The 20,211-nt window shown below is 48.8% G+C and overlaps 1 protein-coding gene across 7 annotated transcripts in view; it reads left to right on the top strand.

Moving 5' to 3' along the window:
* The window catches only part of TRIM9 (tripartite motif containing 9), a 70,304-nt gene that overhangs the window by 40,767 nt on the left and 9,326 nt on the right, over positions 1-20,211 (top strand). Inside the window, exons 6-10 of one of the 7 annotated variants that reach the window (XM_028722408.2) lie at positions 5,346-5,491; positions 8,383-8,521; positions 12,114-12,302; positions 16,924-16,959; positions 18,143-18,166. In XM_028722408.2, the coding sequence (XP_028578241.1) occupies positions 5,346-5,491; positions 8,383-8,521; positions 12,114-12,302; positions 16,924-16,959; positions 18,143-18,166 (534 nt within the window). Of the gene's footprint in view, positions 1-5,333; positions 5,492-8,382; positions 8,522-12,113; positions 12,303-16,923; positions 16,960-18,142; positions 18,167-20,211 lie in introns of all 7 variants that reach the window. The other 6 variants (XM_028721826.2, XM_028722148.2, XM_028721903.2 and 3 more) reach the window with 6 other exon arrangements.

The raw sequence follows: 20,211 nt of genomic DNA, 5'->3' as shown, positions 1-20,211 counted from the left end.
CTTAACATATAGAATAAGAACAAGAAGAACATACATTTAAAGAAGATTGGTAAATGTTTATTGAATATATGAGAAATAATTGTGTGCAGCTGAAAATGCTGGCAATAATAATAATAATAATAATAATAATAATAATTTTTATTTATATCCCACCCTCCCCGGTCAGAGCCAGGCTCAGGGCAGCTAACACTGGTAAAATTACAGTAAAAACATAATGGGGGGAAAAGCCCAATTTAAAATACAGGTTAAAATGCAATTTAAAATGCAGCCTCATTTCCCCATAGATCAAAACCATAAGGGGAGGGAAACATAAGGGTCAGACTGAGTCCAAACCAAAGGCCAGGTGGAACAGCTCTGTCTTGCAGGCCCTGCGGAAAAATGTCAAGTCCTGCAGGGCCCTAGTCTCTTGTGACAGAGCGTTCCACCACGTCAGGGCCAGTACTGAAAAGGCCCTGGCCCTAGTTGAGACCAATCTAACCACCTTGCGACCTGGGACCTCCAAAATGTTGTCATTTGTGGACCTTAAGGTCCTCCGTGGGGCATACCAGGAGAGGCGGTCCCGTAGGTACGTGGGTCCTAGGCCGTATAGGGCTTTAAAGGTCAAAACCAGCACCTTAAACCTGACCCTGTACTCCACCAGGAGCCAGTGCAGTTAAGACAAATTCAACAGTGTAAAAAAGTTTTGATGGAGGCAATAATAGAATATTGAATGGTATAGTTTTTTTGTAAAATGTGCAGGGATTTATGATATGTAAAATGAACCATAGAAAGAGAAGAAAGGAAGTCATTGATATCTTAAGGAAGTGAAATGAGTATTTTAAATGGTAAAACAGAAAATCCAATTAAAATTATTTATGTGTGTGTGTGTGTGTGTGAGAGAGAGAGAGAGAGAGAGAGAGAGAGAGAGAGAGAGAGAATGACAATCTAGCTTTCTCAGGATGGAAAATCCCCATGTTTACATGCCTGCAGTAATGGCTGTGCAATTGCCATTTTAGGAAACAGGGGAAATAAATCTGATGGAGAAATGGGAGCGTTTGCCTCCCCCCTTCCTCTGTATGCCATTCATTCCAAGATCTGTTCTTCCTGCATTCACACGACTGGGCACAATGCAGCCCTCCTTGCCTGCGATATGCCCAGCTGCCTTCGCATTCGTTCCTCTCCTCCTTGCCAGCTCAGCTGCATTGGCACATCGCAACAGGCCCCATCTGGGGCAGAGCAGCGGAGCAGAGAGAGATGGCAACAGGCAGGGCTGCTGAGAAGATGTTTGTGGCGATGCTCCTGGGCGACCTGCCAGCTGCGAGGTGCCCATCTGCGCCATTGTGGCACTTCAAAGCCTCGCAAGGGGGAAGGGGTATCCAGACCCCTGTCTTGAAACAGGCTTTGTTGTAGGGCGACGCTCAGGGTGCCTGCCACCTGGGTAGGAACTGTAGGCTTGTGGAGAACTGCAGTTCCCACGGCTAATGAGAAGGAAGTTCTGAGCTGGCAATTTGCAGTAATAACAGTATTTCTATAGCCTTTTTTTTGCAGTAATAACAGTATTTCTATAGCCTTTTTTTTTCAAAAGTGGGGCTAATGAACAAGAAGATGAGATGGCTTACTGATTTCTATACACTCAGTAATTTAGAATAGGAGATAAATTGGCAAGTTTTAGGTGGCCCCCAGGACTATCACCTACAATTCCAGTACAAAAATTAAAACAGAACATATAATGCCAAGGTACAGAAAGGACGCTACTTATATTACTTGAAGGGTTATTACAGCCAAGGACAGCCTCTTACAGTAATAATAATAATAATAATAATAATAATAATAATAATAATAATAATAATAATAATATATTATAGCCCACCCATCTGACTGGGTTTCCCCAGCCACTCTGGGCGTCTTCCAACAAAAGATTAAAAACACAATAAAGCATCAAACAATAAAAACTTCCCTAAACAGGGCTGCCTTCAGATGTCTTCTAAAAGTCTGGTAGTTGTTGTTCTCTTTGACATCTGGTGGGAGGGCGTTCCACAGGGCGGGTGCCGCCACCGAGAAGGCCCTCTGCCTGGTTCCCTGTAACCTCACTTCTCACAATGAGGGAACCGCCAGAAGGCCCTCGGAGCTGGATCTCAGTGTCCGGGCAGAACGATGGGGGTGGAGACGCTCCTTCAGGTATACTGGACCGAGGCCACTTAGGGCTTTAAAGGTCAGCACCAACACTTTGAATTACAGTAGCAAAGATGCAAGTACATTTAGAAAATAACCAAATCTCATGGCTGTTAGACTATCATTTGTGATCCTTTCTTCCAAATACACAAATTAAAAATGAAGCTACAGGGAAACTAACAGAATATGAAAAGAAATAAGGGAGACTGTAATGACTCGGCGATTAATTTCCCTTTTATACAAAGCCCTTACTGAGAACCAAGTGTGCCCCCAACAAAACCTAAAAAGCTGGTGGGAACTAAACAGGGATACAAAGTTCTGCTGCTGCATCATTCAGTCAGAGGCGCTGCAGAGGGGACAATCGGAGGGGACCCCACTCAGAGGCTTGGGGTGATAGAGGGCCTTCTCTAAATGTTGGAAATGTAAAGAAACTGAAGGTACATTCTTCCACCTTTGGTGGACGTGCCCAAGGATTAAGGCTTTCTGGGAGACAATATATAATGAATAGAAAAAGGTATTTAAATATACCTTCTTCAAGAAACCAGAGGCCTTTCTCCTGGGCATAGTCGGCCAATCGGTGTTAAAGAAGAATAGAACTTTCTTTATGTATGCTACAACAGCAGCAAGAATACTTATTGCAAAGTATTGGAAGACACAAGACATACCCACTCTGGAAGAATGGCAGATGAAGGTGATGGACTACATGGAATTGGCGGAAATGACTGGTAGAATCTGAGACCAGGGAGAAGAGTCGGTGGAAGAAGACTGGAAGAAATTTAAAGACTATTTACAGAGATACTGTAAAATTAATGAATGTTAGAATGATGTTGGATTGAAATAAGGTGGTTTCTAGCTGTAATGGTATAAAAGAATATGAAAAAATGTTTTTTATAAGTAAAAATTTAATGTTATAATAATTTTCTTTTTTCTTTTTCATTTTGTAATATTGTAAAAACCCTAATTAAAAATTATTTAAAAAAAAGATAGAGGGCCTTCTCTGTGTTGGCACCTTTCCTGTACAGGTTCAAACAAATGCTAAAGGCTCGCCTTTTTACCCTGGCTTCTGAGACTTGAGGCATAGGTTTTTAGCACCCACCTGATTTTTTAATGGTTCTAACTTATTTTAATGTTGCCTTTTAATGCTGTGGCCCCCTCCTGGGACTTTAGGGATGCTTGGACTACTGCAATCCGCTCTCCATAGGGCTACCTTTGAAGGTGACCCGGAAACTACAATTAATCCAGAATGCGGCAGTTAGACTGGTGACTGGGAGCGGCCGCTGAGACCATGTAACACCAGTCCTGAAAGATCTTCATTGGCTCCCAGTATGTTTCCGAGCACAATTCAAAGTGTTGGTGCTGACCTTTAAAGCCCTAAACGGCCTCGGGCCAGTATACCTGAAGGAGCGTCTCCACCTCCGTCGTCCAGTCCGGACCAGGGACGCGGACTTATAAAAAATATTGGGGGGGCCTGGGAAAGCTCATGAATAATAAATAGGCTCATGAATATGCAAATAAAGTGGCGCCGCCTCCTCGTGAGTGAATAGGGGAGAGCGTGCTGCGCCTATTAATCAGCTCCAAAGGAAATTGGGTGGAGCTTTTGCTCGGGAGGGAGGGCAGGAGGCATGCAGCCCGCCCCTCCCTGTGCATTTTGGGCTGGGAGAGGGGCGGCGATGGCGCTCTGCTGGAGGGGCGCCGGAGATTATTGGGGGGGCGAATTTTTGAGGGGGCTCGGGCCCCCTCAAGCCCCATTGGGTCGGCGCCTATGGTCCGGACACTGAGGTCCAGCTCCGAGGGCCTTCTGGCAGTTCCCTCAATGTGAGACGTGAAGCTACCGGGAGCCAGGCAGAGGGCCTTCTTGGTAGTGGCACCCTCCCTGTGGAATGCCCTCCCACCAGATGTCAAGGAAACAACTACCAGACTTTTAGAGGACATCTGAAGGCAGCCCTGTTGAGGAAAGTTTTTAATGTTTGATGTTTTATCATGCTTTTAATATTTTGTTGGGAGCTGCCCAGAGTGGCTGGGGAAACCCAGCCCGATGAGCGGGGTATAAATTATAATTATTATTATAATACAGTCATACCTCTTGTTACGTTTGCTTCAGGTGAAATCTTTTCAGGTTGCGTCCCGCAGCAACCCAAAAGTACCAGAAAAGGTTACTTCCGGGTTTCACCGCTCACGCATGCGCAGACGCTCAAAACGACGTCACGCGCATGCACAGAAGCGGCGAACCGCGGCACGTGCAGACGTGGGTTGCGTTCTGCTCATGTTGCAAACCAGGCTCTGGAACGGATCCCGTTCGCAACCAGAGGTACCACTGTACAGTGGTGCCCCACAAGACGAATGCCTCGCAAGACGGAAAACCCGCTAGACGAAAGGGTTTTCCGTTTTTGAGCTGCTTCGCAAGACGATTTTCCCTATGGGCTTGCTTCGCAAGACGAAAACGTCTTGCAAGTCTTGCGATTTTTTTTCGCTCCCCCCCCCTTTTTCTAAGCCGCTAATAGCCTTTTAGCCGCTAAGCTGCTAAGCCTTTAATAGCCGCTAAGCCGCTAAACCGCTAATAGCGCTAATCCACTAATCCGCTAATGGGCTTGCTTCGCAAGACGAAAAAACCGCTAGACGAAGAGACTTGCGGAACGGATTATTTTCGTCTTGCGAGGCACCACTGTATTAGGGTGAAGGATGGGTAATAAGCCGACAAACTCTTGCAGAACTCAGAGGCCCCGATTGAAGACTGGAAGAAGACTAGAAGAAATTTAAAACATATCTTAAAAATTGTTGTAAAATTGAGGAGTGTTAAGATGTCAAGGAATTAGGAAATAGAGAATTGCAGCTGTAATCAATAAGTTAAAAAAAAAAGAACTTAAATGAAATTGAATTGAATAATTAGTTAATTGGAGGAGTTGCTGAAGAAATGTAAAACAAGGATGCAGAAAAGGGGAGGTATGGGGAAGTCCGGGAAGTAAGGTGTATGAAAATTATACATGTTTTATGTATAGGTGTACAGGTGTATTATGAAATTATACATGTTTATATGTTTGTATGTTTGTGTATTGTGTATTGTTTGTTTTTATTATGTGTTTGGAAAACTAATAAAAATTTATTTAAAAAAACAAAAAAAACAGAGGCCCCGATTTCCACCCTGTCTGGCGGTAGAAGTCGGGGTTACACTAATTTCTGTTTAGCTTCCTCCCCAGTGCCGGCCCCCCCAATCCTCCAGCTGGAAGAGTGCTGCACCCAGAACAACAGCGCCACCTTGTCGTGGAAGCAGCCTCCACTTTCCGCGGTGCAAGTGGACGGATACATCCTGGAGTTGGATGACGGGAACGGTGGTCAGTTCAGGGTATGTTTTATGGAGAGGCGCTTTTACGTTGTGCTTGAATAGTGCTGGCTCCAGGTTTTAGCGTTGGAAGGGGTTCCAGGGGTCATCTAGTCCAACCCCGTGTGAAGCAGGGATCTCAACTGACAGGTGGCCACCCAACCTCGTTAAAAGACCATTAAAACTCAAATAGAATTGCGTGGCACGTGACACAATTATTAAGGTTAATGGGCTAAAAAAGGCCACAACTTTATTGGTTACAGGTGATGAGCAGTATTGGCTTAGGCATTGGTCCTAACTGACTATATCCGACTCCAGCCCGTCCGCTGGAAGACCGGCAAGGGTTAACCACCAGTAGGGGGAGTCCTGCTGATGCACATCAACTAGGAACTCCCCCGGGGTCACCAATAGGGGGCGTGCCTTAGGCCCTCACCTCCCTAGACTACGGACAGGGCCATGCCCCCTGGAATCCTTTACCAGACTACCCTCCAATATGCGGGGCAGGTGATGGCGCTACCTCCCCTCTTCCATCTACAGAACAATACCAATGCCTAACCGCCAATACCCAGAAAGTTGTGGTGATTTGCTACGAGGTAGGCGAAAACCAAGTGGCTGGTGCCAATTTGCCAAGTGGGAAAATTCCTACCAGGCCCCTCAATGACAACCAACCAAGGTCCATAGCAAGGTCAAGGAACGGAAACCTTATAGGGCGGGAGGTTGGGAAACCGGAACAGCTGATGCGCGGCAAAGAGGGAGATCCCCGGCCGCGTCCTGCCTTTATAGGGCAGGCCACGCCCCCTGAACCAGCCAATTGGCCGGCCAGGGGGTGACACAGCCAGGAATCCCCCAATCATGCGGGGGCTGGCCTCCACCCACCGTGCGCATGGTGGGGCCATGAAGCCCGCAACCCCACCTCCTCGGAAGGGCGGAAGTGGCTTTGGGACCCTAGAATCACAGAACTGTAGAGTTGGAAGGGACCCCAAAGTCATCTAGTCCGAGTCCCTGAAATGCAGGGGCTGAAACCACTGACGCTTTGTGTGCGTAGGCAATCGAGAATAGATTTCTGATGTGAGACTTGGGTGGGTGGAAAGCTAAGCCAGCACAGATGCCTTTTGGAGGGGGGGGGGCTGGCTTAAAATAGCTGCCTCCAACATCTTGGAAATAAAAGGCAATTGCTTCCTAGCCTTCTCGTTTCTCTGGGGAGCTGTGAGTTTCAGGGACAGTTACTCAACAATCATTTTTTCTTAGGAGCAGCAATCAAAAACACAAATATATGTAATATATTCACTGGGGAGCAGCCTCAGCTGTGTGGTCGGACATCTGCTTTGCTTGTAGAAGGTCCAAGGTTCAATTTCCGATGCCCCTGAGATGCCCCTGGCTGAAACCCTGGAGAGATGCCGCCAGTCAGTGTGGACAATATTGACCTAGATGGTCCAGTGGCCTGGCTGCATAAGGCAGTTTCTTGTTTACCCTATATATTTAAGGTAGGATCATTGCTCAGTGGCAGAGCACCTGCTCTGCATGCAGAAGCACCCTGGTTCACTCCCCAGCATCTCCAAGTTGGGCTGGGAAAGGCTCCCTTCCTGAATCCCTGGAGAGTTGCTGCCAGCCAGTGTAGACAGCAATAAGCACAAGGCAGCTTCCCGCAATCCTAATTTTTTGGACATTCAGCGATTGTCGTTGACTCAACTGAGATTTGAGCCAGAGTCTTCCTTTGCCAACCTGACACCTATCAATATTTTGGACTACAACTCCGATCGGCCCCAACCAGCATGGATTTTTGGAGTAGTGGTACGAAACATCTGGAGGGCATCAGGTTGGCAAAGGCTGGCCTATGATCTTGCCTCCCACTGCACACCCCAGATCTCTGCTGCATTGCAAAGCTTCCCTGAAAGGGCCCGTTCCCTGTGGGAGCAGTCAAATGCAACATTCCTTGTTTTCCTAGAGTGGACATGCAAGGGGATATTGGTCAGCCAGTCGAAACTTCCTGTTTCCTCCTGGCCTGGAGCATCCTTCCTTGCATGTGACTAGAGGGGTGCGTGACCTTACCTGTCCAGGTAACAAAAAGCACAAATCACCCAGCACTCTCTCTCTCTTTGACTTCCTTCTTTGTTTGACCAGCTTTTTAGCTAGGACTGCTATGATAGCTTCTCATCTAGCATAAGCACTGGGATTATTCCCCCATATGGGGAAGATCCACATGTACATATTTTGTAACTAAGTCTGCCTTCAGGAATCCAACTGTGAACTGACGTGAGTAAACTTCTTTTATTGGCTTTAAATAAGATTGTTGTCTCTTTATTCTTTTAAGAGGGATTAAAGGGAACTTACCAGGAACTATAGCAAGGACGTGGGTGGCGCTGTGGGTTAAACCACAGAGCCTAGGACTTGCCAATCAGAAGGTTGGCGGTTTGAATCCCCAGAACGGGGTGAGCTCCCGTTGCTCAGTCCCTGCTCCTCCCAACTTAGCAGTTCGAAAGCACATCAAAGTGCAAGTAGATAAATAGGTACCGCTCCAGCGGAAAGGTAGACGGTGTTTCCGTGCGCTGCTCTGGTTCGCCAGAAGCGGCTTAGTCATGCTGACCACATGTCCCGGAAGCTGTACGCCGGCTCCCTTGGCCAATAAAGCGAGATGAATGCTGCAACCCCAGAGTCGGTCACGACTGGACCTAATGGTCAGGGGTCCCTTTCCCTTTACTTAGCAGGAACTGTACAATTCATTCTGAGACAGACTGAATTGTATGAGAGACTCACACGAGCCTGCAACCAGCTATCTGCTGTGCTTGAGAAGGGGAATGTAAACTCTGCTAAGTACAGGAACTTGCTAGCGTGGGTTAGGAAGGATATTAATAAACAATATATGCCTCCCTGATCATTCCCACACATACATCAGCTTTGTGTCTTTGGGTCCTTAGGAGGTGTATGTCGGGAAGGAGACGATGTGCACTGTGGATGGACTCCACTTTAACAGCACCTACAGTGCTCGGGTCAAGGCCTTCAACAAGACCGGGGTCAGCCCCTACAGCAAGATGCTGGTCCTGCAGACCTCCGAGGGTAAGTCATGGCTGCCGGGATCAGGGGTGAGGCATTTTCCACTGAAGAGCAGGGCTGGGGCGGGGGGGTGGTTCCTTCCTTGCCTAGGTGCATCCTAGGAATTCTTGCAGGAGATGCCCTTCCTTGTTTGGGTTGCTAAACTGGAGACCCCCTTCCCTCAAGAAAGGAGAGAAATGTCACCTGGGAAAGAACGGAATTCAGGTGTCAAAAGCCATTTCTGCCCTCCCTGCCCCTTCCGTTCCAAAAACGTGTCACGCACCTGGCCATGTTTTCTATTTAATAGTTGCATCCTGCTTTTCCAACAATGAACGTGGCGCTCAAAGCGGCTTGCGACAATCACAGCAGCGCTGAAAAGCAACAAACGCAGCAGCAGCGAGTGCTCTAATATCTCTAATAACGCATTGGCGTATGAATAAAGCAAACGGGCAACAACAAATTCATCAGTCAGTGTGATTCAGTAACGTCAGAAGATGGGGAAGAGCTGCTGGGCTCCAGCCCTAGAGCAGATGACATCCTCTCTCTGGGGAGGGGCTACTTCTTGGGTCAGGCACCCCACTCCCAGGCAGTGAGATCGTTCACAGTTTTTTAATCCTGACTTCTTTTTCACCTTGTATGAGTCCGCAGGTGCACCTACAGGTGTTTTGTTGGAGGCGACTCTTTGAGATCCGGAGTCTATTTCTTTTATCTCTCTTTCTTGAGTGGGAAACAGCTCCCGTAAAGCTTTCCTCCGCCTCCCTCTCTTCTGACACGCACGGCCTTCAAACTCCCCCTTGGCCTCCGTTTTCCTACTTCTCCCTTCAGCCCCTAATCGGGGTGGGGTAGGCGCACCCCGTTTTCCCACTTGAGACGGAACAGGCATGAGCCACCCCCTCCCCGCGCTGTTCGCCTCGCCACTGGCGCTGTGGCTCTCTTCCCGCATTGTGTGCCAGAGCCCACAAAACACTGGCAGCAGTGCCATCTTCTGACAGAGGATCATGCCGAAATCTCACAAGATCTCCTGCTCTCCATGAGCTCTTGTGAGACTTCGGCAAGATGGAATCATAGAGCGGTGGAGTCGGAAAGGACCCCTAGTCCAACCCAGCAGTGGAGCATGTATCCATGGCACCGGGGGGGGCACATACTGGGGGTCTGGAGGGCGAACGTAGCCTGCTTTGCACATGCCCAGCCCCACCCACTGCAGCCAATGGAGTGACCCCAGCCCAAGCTGCTTTGTGAGACTGGAATGACCCCAGCCTCCGAAAGCAGCACAGGGTCTTGCAATGCTTTGCAAAGGGGCTCGAGGCTGGGGCTGGGATTGGAAGGTGCGTGGCATCTTCCTCGTATTTATGGGACCGCCTCTCCTGGTCTGCCCCGCAGAGGACCTTAAGGTCCATGAATAATCATAGTTTAGAGGTCTCTGAGGAAGTCAGACTATCCTACACCAGGGCCAGGGCCTTCTCAGTGATGGCTCCGACCTGGTGGAATGCTCCGTCCTGTGAGACCAGGGCCCTGCAGGATTTAACCTCCTTCTGCAGGGCCTGTAAGACAGAGCTATTCTGCCTGGCTTTCAATTTTATTTCCCTTCCTTCCCTCCCCCTCCCCTTTTTATGAAGATTACCTGCTCTGGGATCCCACAGCTAAATCCCCCCTGGTCTCCTCGCTGGCCCAAATAGGACTAACTTAGCCAGCTAGCCCTGGTGATCATCTAATGTTTATTGGATGGATTTCTCCCCTAAATTGATTTTTGAATTCTGAATTTATTGTTATCCACATTTTATACTGTATTTTATGCTGGTTTTTGTTGCATCAATTAAGTGTTTTAAATTTGTTGTTAGCTGCCCTGAGCCTGGTTTTCTGAACCGGGAAGGGTGGGGTATAAATAAAAAATTTTTATTATTATTTCTCAAGGCACCCTCCCTGAGCCGCTTTGCAAGGCTGGGATCTGATCATATTCCAGCCTTGCAAAGGGCCAGCTCAAGGAAGGTGGCATGAGCAGCGCTCCCTCCCCAAAAATGTGCCCGGAGCAATTGCCCTGGGAGTCCCCTCCCCCCTCCCAACACTACAACCCTAGTCCAACCCCTTGCAAGGCAGGAATCTCACCTGAAGCATCCTTGACAGGTGGCCACCCAACCTCTTCTTAAAAACCTCCAAGGAGGGAGAGTCCACAGCCACTGTCTCTTCTACTTGCCGAAAGATAAGGTTTGCTTGCTCAAGGATTTCGGCTGAGGAGTGTGTGTGTGCGTGCGCACACACGCATGCATGCACACACACGTGTATATCTATAGATTTGCACCCAGCTTTGTAGATCTGTATGCAGAGCTTTGTACATAGGGTTGCATCCGATGCTGTTGGTCCCTTACCTTTCCCGCCCCGACCTGGCCACATTGATCCACGTGACGGTCACCTCCAGGCTTGACTACTGTAATTCGCTCTACGCGGGGCTGCCCTTGAAGCTGTCCCAGAAACTCCAGAGGGTGCAGAATGCTGCAGCGAGGCTCCTCACGGGGTCTCTGCCAAGGGACCCAGCTGGACTGGCTCCCGGTGGAGTACGGGGTCAGGTTCAAGGTGCTGCTTTTGACCTTTGAAGGCCTAGGACCCTCGTACCTATGGGACCACCTCTCCCGGTCTGCCCCACGGAGAGCCTCAAGGTCCATAAATAGCAACACCCTCGTGGTCCCGGGCCCTAAGGAAGTCAGATTAGCCTCAACCAGAGCCAGGGCCTTTTCAACATTGGCTCCAGCCTGGTGGAACGCTCTGTCTCATGAGACCAGGGCCCTGCAGGATCTGATCTCTTTCCGCAGGGCCTGTAAGACAGAGTTGTTCCGCCTGGCCTTTGGCTTGGAGCCAATTTGATTCCCTCCCCCTCTTTCTTTTTCCTTTCTCCTCCTGCGATGAGGCTGCATTTTAATATTTTAATGTTTCAATATTTGTTGTATTTTAATATTGTTTTTTAAGTTGTATTCATTCAACTTGTTTTTATTCTTGCTTGTTAGCCGCCCTGAGCCCGGCCTTGGCTGGGGAGGGCGGGGTATAAATAAAAATTATTATTATTATTATGAACTAGCAGAATGCCGTTGGTGGGGTGGGGCTTCCCCTTCCTCTCCTCTCCCTGTGAGCCCACCCCCCCAAATTTGGTAAAGCCATAACTGGGAGCCAGTGGCGGAGGGAGGAGTGTGCGGTGGGGGCAGTCCACCCTGGGCGTCTTCACCGAGGGGGGCGACATTTGCCGCACCGCCCGCCCGCGACTCCGAAGCCTACCCCGAGCCGTCGGGGGAAAGGGGGACAGCAGGAGGAAGCTTAGGAATTGCAGGTGGGAGGCGCACCGAATGTCGAGCGCACCGTGCACCCGAGCGGCTATCCCGCGCCTGGGAGGCCACCCTCCGTGCCCCCCCTCGGGAGCACGCCCCACCCCCCTCGGTGGACGCGCCCGTCCTGGGTAGTGTGGGCATATGCTCCTCCGCTGCTGGGAGCTGTTCTGCCCCAGGGGCCACGCTCCCCTTGGGAGACTCTCCCCCCAGTTTCACTTGCACAGGTAAGGAAGGGCTTGGGTGCCGTGTTCGACTCACCCCTTTGGGGAGCTCTGACCTTGAGTTTGCCTTGATCTTGCATCTAGACTCCGAACCGGAGGAGCAGGCCCTGACTTTCCCAGTGCCTTTGGAAAGGCTGCAGCTGCGTAGATCCAGCCCCTTCTCCTCCACCCTTAACCTGCAAAACAGCTTTCCGGGGAGATCCTACTTTGAGCTCAGATCCTCGTCCCACCAAATGAGCTTGCACTCTTCTTTACAGTCTCTGAATTCGGCCGGTGGGTGAGCCGAGCGTGCCTGGCGTTGCCTCTTGCGCTGTGCTTCTGGACGTCCCCCCGTTTTTGTTTTGGGGGTTCGGCTCTTGTTTTGTTGCTGTTTGCTTTTTTTTTTTTTGCTTTTCTTTTAAATTTTTTTGGGGGGGCCCTCCTCCCCTTCTCCCCCCGCCCATGGCATCCGTGTGAGACGGGACTTGCTGTTCTATGTTGTCAGTGGCCCGTGTTCCACTGTGCAGGAAACTCTGAGGATGTAGACATGATGTGTGACATGTTTGTTTCTGTGTTACAAGTTTGTAGACTTTGTTTGAACAGCACCAGCAAGCAAGGATATCGTTGCTGACATCCTGTCTCCTTTATGTGGACTTGCAGTCAACAGCATTGTCTTTGAGAAGGGGGGGAAGTCACAAATGTGCAAAGTTCCAATAGCATTTAGAAGGATTTTTTTTAAAAAAGCACTATTTACTTACAGTATTCTATTGATTAAATTTCTATCCTGCTGTTCCTCCCAAAGGAGCCCAGGGCAGGCAGCAATTACTGGAATTCACCGCCAGATTGGGGATTTTTAAAATGCAACTTGAGGGAATAACACAACCTTTGCCAACCTGGTGCTCTGCAAATATTTTGGACTACAACTCCCATGAACACCCAGCCAGCACCCTCAGGAGCATAGGGCCATGCTGCCTCAGGCTGATGGGAGTTGTAGTCCAACAAGACTGTTGAGCACCCGATTGGTGCTGTAACAGAAGAAGCAGGTTAGATCACAGATGTGCCAATGATCAGGGATGATGGGAATTGTAGTCCATCAATATCTGGAATACGGTACATACCACACCGACTAACTGTGGCACAGCATGTCAGCAAGAAGACTGGGCCAGGAAACGTCTCCCTAACAGGCTAAACTTCCCCCAGTGCAGAGGTTTTGGTGCAGGACAGGACAGCCAATGTGGTTTCTCCAGATGTTGGGCTGCGCCCATCTCCTCCAGCCGGCTTGGCCAGTGGCCAGAGGAGCTGTTGTCCAACAACATCTGGAAGGCAAAATGTTGGCTGCCGCCACGTAGGAAAACATCCAAGCTGCGTTGGGGTTCCTGAAGGCATATAATTCCTGGGTGGGAGATGGGTGCCCACTGTCTATAACATTGAATCTGTGGCCAGGCCCCACACATTTATTTGTTATTTATTTCCTAAAATGCATACACCGCTGGTGTATACACACCATACACACACACATACACACTTTAAAGCGGTTTACAAAAAAGAAAACAAACATTAAGATGGTCACAAAGTGAAATATACTCAGAGTCGAGAGTGGATTTCATGCTCTTTATTCAGCTCATAGTAGCGAGGAATGGAAGTTCCTCCAAAATGTCTGCTTTATATACATTATTTACACAATGGGCCCCACGTGATTGGCTAATTCCAGGATTCTCCTGTAGGCCAATCAGGTCGCGGATTTACTTCCACCTGGAGCTGGATTGGGTGGCTCCTGTGGACCAATCAGACTGCTGCATTCTGAATCCTATTGTTCTAGGACCAATCAGGCTGCTGCATTATGAATCCTATTGTTCTAGGACCAATCAGACTGCTGCATTCTGGATCCTATTCGACTCAGCACATAACACAAAGAAAAATGATTTAAGACATTCGAAAGGTTTAAAATAACGATAAGCTAAAAGCAGCTTAAGGCTTCCACCAGCTATCTAAACATCTGGGCAGGCTTGTCTGAACAGAAAGGCTTTCAGGAAGCCCCAGAAAGAGTACAGCAGAGGTGGCTGATGTCAATAGGCAGGGAGTTCCGAAGTGTAGGCCACAGGAAAAGATCAAGTTCTTGCAAGCGCAGAACGGGTCTTACATGGCATATGCAGCAGTGCCAGTTTCCGCAGATCAAAGCAGCCGAGTAAGGGGCAAGGTGATTTCCACTGTGATGCCTTCAGCAAGAGAGCAACCAAGGAGAAGGTTCTAGAAAGCTGTCCTGAGCCTTGGGGTGTAATAGCAGCTCTTCACGTGCATTTTCCTGTGGGATATTCTGGAATTATGGCGCCAAGGCCTCAGGTGCCCCCTCTCTCCGCAGCCCACCCTTCCCCTTCCCACCTTTGCAAGAACCAACCTTTTCCGTTTGGGTTGCATTATTTTTTTTAAGGATTCTCCCGTCGCTACAAGCTTACGCTGATGTAACCTCCATTGGCACCTGCCTGACACCGGCGTAAGCGCAAGGAGAATAGCCCTGACATAGATTTATTTCTTTCCGTCCACCCCATAATTTGGAATGAGGAATGGCACAGTCTTTTAGTTGCTGGGCTACATCGAGGGGCTGGACGCACAACCCCGGTTTTATTATATTTTCCCCATCGTCCTTTTATGGGTTACCCCATCCCACTGCTTTGGTGCGACTGGCTTTCGACATAATCCATCCCCGAACGTTTCTGATCTTGTGTCCCGTGTACGAAGAGTTGGTGGGTCTGCCTGCTTCCTTGTACGTTCTTGAAGTCTGTATCTTTGGAGTGAATTGGTCTCAAGCTGGGGGGTGGATTTGTGGGGTGGAGGTAGGGATGTGGGGGGGGGGGGATAAACTGGATTTGGTTCGCTTTCAAAAAGCAAACCTGCATAATTTCTGCTTTCTGAAACAATAAGCAAACCCAAACATTGCCATCGTTTGAGATTCGCCGTTCTCCGAACTTTGCAGCGCAGTTCCCCGGCCAAGTAGTTTGTACAAAAACGAATCTCTTAAGGGGAAATTGATATATTTAAGGGGAAATTGATATATATATTGATATATTTGTGGAGATAACAGATAAAAACACATTCCATCGGGAGGAATTGCTTTGCAAAAATGCGCACGTCAAACAACGTTGCGTACAAAACAAGTGTGTGATATGCTGGCGAATTTTCGTGAGAACGTCTTTTTTAAAAATTCACGAACTGGTGTGGAAATGTGGAGAACTTAAGAGTGGGAAATTCACAGAAATTCACACAGTGTGTGAAATTCAGATTCACCTATCCTTAGATGGTTGGTGGAGCTCTTCCCTAAAACGGACACCTTTTGCTTCTCTTAGGAGATGTTGCACAATGGGAAATTGCAAAAAAAATGTGAAGGTCGCAATCCCCTAAGTTGGTTTGAGTCCAGATTCATTTGAAAGGCTTTTGCTAAATTCCACATGGTCAAGGTTATGTGCATTTCTTCCATTGATGCTCAAATTCCACCCCCACCAATTCATTTTCCGATTTAGGCAAACTCAATTAGGCATCCTTATTTTTATTTTTTCATCCATTAATACTGGCACACACACGAAAAAGAACAGTGATGACAAGGAGAAATGAGGGTGTTTCTTTTACTGTTTTTACAAGGTTTTAAAACTGTTTTTAGAAGTTTTAATTGACTTCCGCTATTGACTTGTTTGCTGCCCTGACCTCCTCCTTCGGGAGGAAAGGCAGAATATAAGTAATTTATTATTTTTATCATCACCATCATAGAATTGTAGAGTTTGAGGGGACCCCGAGGGTCATCTAGTCCAACCCCCTTCAATGCAGGAATCACAGCTAAAAGAATTCCTGGCAAGTGGCCACCCAGATAGGATAGGAAGCAAATGTAGGACAGATAGGAAGGGGGGGGGCGGACATTGAAACTAGAATGCTCAATATATCAAATTGCATTTAATATTGTATTTAATGTTTTGAGACTACAATTCCCATCATCCCTGACCACTGGTCCTGCTAGCTAGGGATCATGGGAGTTGTAGGCCAAAAACATCTGGAGGGCTGAGGTTGAGGAAGCCTGCTCTAGTCGCATAGCTAATGCTTGATGATATTATTATTATTATTATTATTATTATTATTATTATTATTATTATTTGTATATCGTCTTTCTATCTTACAATACTCAAGGCGGTTTACGAGCTGAAGAAAGAAAAAATGTACACCTTATAACAATCCGATGCAATAAAAAAATGTGATAATAAAACAAAACTTTAAAATAAGCAACCTACATCAAAAAGTAACATTCAACAATTATTAGAACAGTACAAAATAATAATATCAACATATAAAAGTTAAACAGAAATCCACTCAACAGTTACAATAAATAATTTCTAAACTATAATCAATAAGACCACAGTACGCAAAATAATACAATACAATTGAGAAGCAGAAACTAAAGGGTGGAGCAAGGCAGGGGGAAAGAGGCCTTGCCTGATGGATAGACCTCTCCACTGGGTTGTCTAAAAGCCAGTGGCAGGGAGTTCCACTGGCTATGTGCTGTGCATGGCCGAAGTGCCAGTTGTTGTTTGCCTTGAATCCGCTGCTGTCAACCCACTTCAGGGGTGCCAGGCCTGGGTTCTAGAATGGGTCTCTCCGGGAGCTTTGACTCCAACTCCCATCAGCCCCTGCCAGTACGATTGGGGCTGATGGGAGTTGGGTGTCCAATTGACCTGGAGAGATGCAGGTTGATGAAGGCCCATGAAATGCGCATGTCTCTGGTTCCGATGGTGGGCCTCTCGCTTTGCAAGTGAATCTGGCAAATCCGTTCCGGCGGCTGCCGCCCGCTGGTGCCCCAGCTGCGTGGCTCCTGTCGCCCGACTCCGGTTGCCCTTTCTCCGTGTCGACGTATGAAATGCAGTGTGTCTCTTTATAGGTTTTGAGGCTCAGTCAGGACCTTTCTCCCAATTGGGCAAGTATATACTTCCTTCCACATTTCGGTGGCATTTGTTTCGGTCACTTGTTTTTAACCCTCGACTCCCCCCATTCGTACGTGACAAGGAGAGACCCCCAGCTATACACCCAATGTTTAAACTAACACTATGTTTGGTCCAGTCTGTCCCCCCCTACCGTGTTTGTAACACCTTTGAGGGGTGGGGGAAGAGGGGAGGCAGCCCAGGAAGCGATTCTGAAATGAGAAACAGCTGTTTTTAGCTAGAGGACAAAGCCATCAGCTCATAAGAATATACCGTATTTTTCACTCTGTAAGACGCACCAGACCACAAGACGCACCTAGTTTTTGGAGGAGGAAAACAAGAAAAAAAATATTCTGAATCTCAGAAGCCAGAACAGCAAGAGGGATCGCTGCGCAGTGAAAGCAGCAATCCCTCTTGCTGTTCTGGCTTCTGGGATAGCTGCGCAGCCTGCATTCGCTCCATAAGACGCACACACATTTCCCCTTACTTTTTAGGAGGGAAAAAGTGAGTTTTATAGAGCAAAAAATACGGTAAGTGAATTCACAGAGCCTGCTAGAATGCCTCTAGGGGGCGCCTTTGGAGGAAGGCTGGCTTAGAGCTTGTGACTGCCCCAGTCTGCCCCCTGCCTGGACATAGCCTAGTTAAGCAGAGATTTGAACCCAGATCTCCCTGGTCTGAGCGAACTCACTCTCAGCATCACATCACACCTGGCTCAAGGTGTCCGTCGGAGCCTCTGAAACTCATAAGGGATGCATCGAGTTATGGCACTCTGGAAGCAGTCTTATAAACCTAGCTTGGAGTCAACCCTTCGAAGAAGTGAAATTTAGACCTGGTTTTTCTTTAATTGGGTGAGGGATTCTAATTGGTTTCTTAGCCGAGTTGTGGGGAGGCAGGAGGAGCTAAAGGAAAGCAGCCTCTTGCAGAATTTGGTAGCCTTTCCTTGAGCCCTTCCCTGTCTGCAGACGCTGTGTGGTCTCCGGTACACGTTATGTATAACTGTGCGAGGTTTCTGCTAATGCCAAATTGATGTGCCAGCTTTGGCTGGGAGGGGCAAACTAAAGTATGCAGCCAGGAAACCGAGCTACAATGAAGCTTGCAGTTGGCGCTTTTGTTCTCTATCAATGCCGACGCAGCTTCTCATTTGTTCCCTTTCATGCCATTCGCTCGGAACGACAACAGTTGATATTAAAAAACTGGTAGCAGGTAGGAGCCAGTTTGGATGCATGGGGCCAATGGAACCTACTGACTGGCTGCAACAGTTTGTGTGTGTTTGTGAGTGTGTTTTGAAAACTTTGCGGCACGTGTGTTGTCCTCAAGGCGATGTCTTGCCCGTAGGAATTCCGGTAACCAAGTCCAAGCCGTGCAGTTGGCACATGCCCAGATTGCTACCCCAAAGCTCTGTGGGTTCCCAGTTGGTGCAGCAAAACTCAGCAACCCAATGGCATCCTCTGCTGTCCTCTGCATTCGGACAATGTGCAATTGCAGTGAAAAGCCTATACAAACAAAGCAGGCAAAGGCAAAGGCAATCAGGGAGCCAAGTCTGTAGGCCCAGGCCAGCCCTGCCATTAGACAGAGTGAGACACATGCCTTCAGGCGGCAGGTTCAGGGGAGGGGTGTCAGCCCCTGGCTCTTCCCCATGAGCCCACGCTCCACCCATTTTCTGTTCTTGCCTCTATTTGTCGCACGCAGCATCGTTTCCATTCTGCTGCAAGTCACCTTCCAACAAAAACTAAACCATTTATCTCCCTACCTGCTGTGGGGAGTTACTGTACGCAGCTTGCACAACTTACATAGGGAGGAATTTCTGTGCCTCCCTTTGGATTTGTCCCCAGAACAGGGCTGGCCCTACCATGAGGTAGAGTAAGGCAAGTGCCTCGGGCGGCAAATACTGATGAGCATTGAGTGGAGAGTGTCGAAACCTGCGATCGGCCGAGCTCCTCTGGAATCGCCTCCAACGTGATTAACGACCTGAGCCTTTGATAAGGCTCCAGGCACATTCCCCATTACGCAGAGAATCAAAACAGCCCGCGGAAGTGATGAGATTTATGGCTACATCGCTATGCTTTATTTCTTACTACGCAGACAGAAAACCACATCCTCTCTCTGTGAGAGGCAGAGAGCAACTGAGAACAAACAAAGGAACAGGAAACCAGTAACGTCACATCCGTCTCCCGTGAGACTTCCAACAGCCTGGAATGTCTCTGGAATGTAAACAGAGTCTTGCAACTCTAAGCAGCTGCACAGTGGCAAACAGAAACTAACTGTGCTGGTCCCGGGGGGGAAGGTACTATTACCGTAGCCAAAGTTCAGTCCTGAGTCACTAGCCTGGTAGAAGTTCACAAGATGAGACGCGAGGTCTGAAACAGGGAGCCGGGCGGGGTCAGGAACCCTCGAAGATCAGAAGCAGGAAGCCGGGCAGGAAACAGGAACACTGGAAGGTCCGAAACAGGGAGCTGGGCGGGAACAGGAACGCTGGAAGGTCAGAAGCAGGAAGCCGGGCGAGGAACAGGAACACTGGAAGTACAGGTCTAGGTCTGGGTAAGAGCAGGTACTCCACAACGACGTTGCTCCCGCAACCTCGGACCGGGCTGACTGGCCTTTATCTTCTTTGAGGTCAGGGGCGGTCCCGGCCCCCAGGAGCCCCACCTCTCCTGGCCTTAAGGCGAGCACTCCTCCTGGGAGAAACCAGTTCCCTTCGCCTCTCTGCCCTAAGCCTCTGCAGTTCAGGAGAGGCTGAAGGGTTACTGGGCCCAGGGGGAGACTCACCTGTAGGCACTGAGTCCTCAAGCACCTCTGGAGCCAGAATGGTTTCACCTGGTGCCTGCTCCTGAGGATCTGGCACAGGTGCAGGCTCCTCAGAATCTAGGCCTTGCCCCAGTTCAGCCGGCCCTGGAGGCGGGGACTCCTGTGCCGGCTGGGATTCCTCCAGTTCACTCTCAGAATCGGAATCCCAGGCCATCACACTAACAGAGAGAGCCCTTGGGGTGCAGTGGAGGATGTTGAAATAAGATGCAATGGTTTGCTGAGCTTTTGTACTTGGAATGGGACTGGGTGGTAGCAACTTCTTGCCCCCTGCTTCAGGCGGCAAAATGCCTTGGGCCGGCTCTGTCCCAGAAAGCATGTGGAATCGTGGCCTTTGACCACCCTGCAACTCTCGTCCTCCTGCATGCCTGCATGGAATGCATTTTGTGCCCTCCCCCCCCAGCCCAGGGACTGCCATCCCATTCACTGGGAACTGCTCTTCCCTT

Source organism: Podarcis muralis, chromosome 1, assembly GCF_964188315.1.
Source record: "Podarcis muralis chromosome 1, rPodMur119.hap1.1, whole genome shotgun sequence".
Lineage (NCBI taxonomy): Eukaryota > Metazoa > Chordata > Lepidosauria > Squamata > Lacertidae > Podarcis > Podarcis muralis.
Note: the sequence above shows the minus strand (reverse complement) of the source record. Positions and strands in the feature narration are given on the sequence as shown.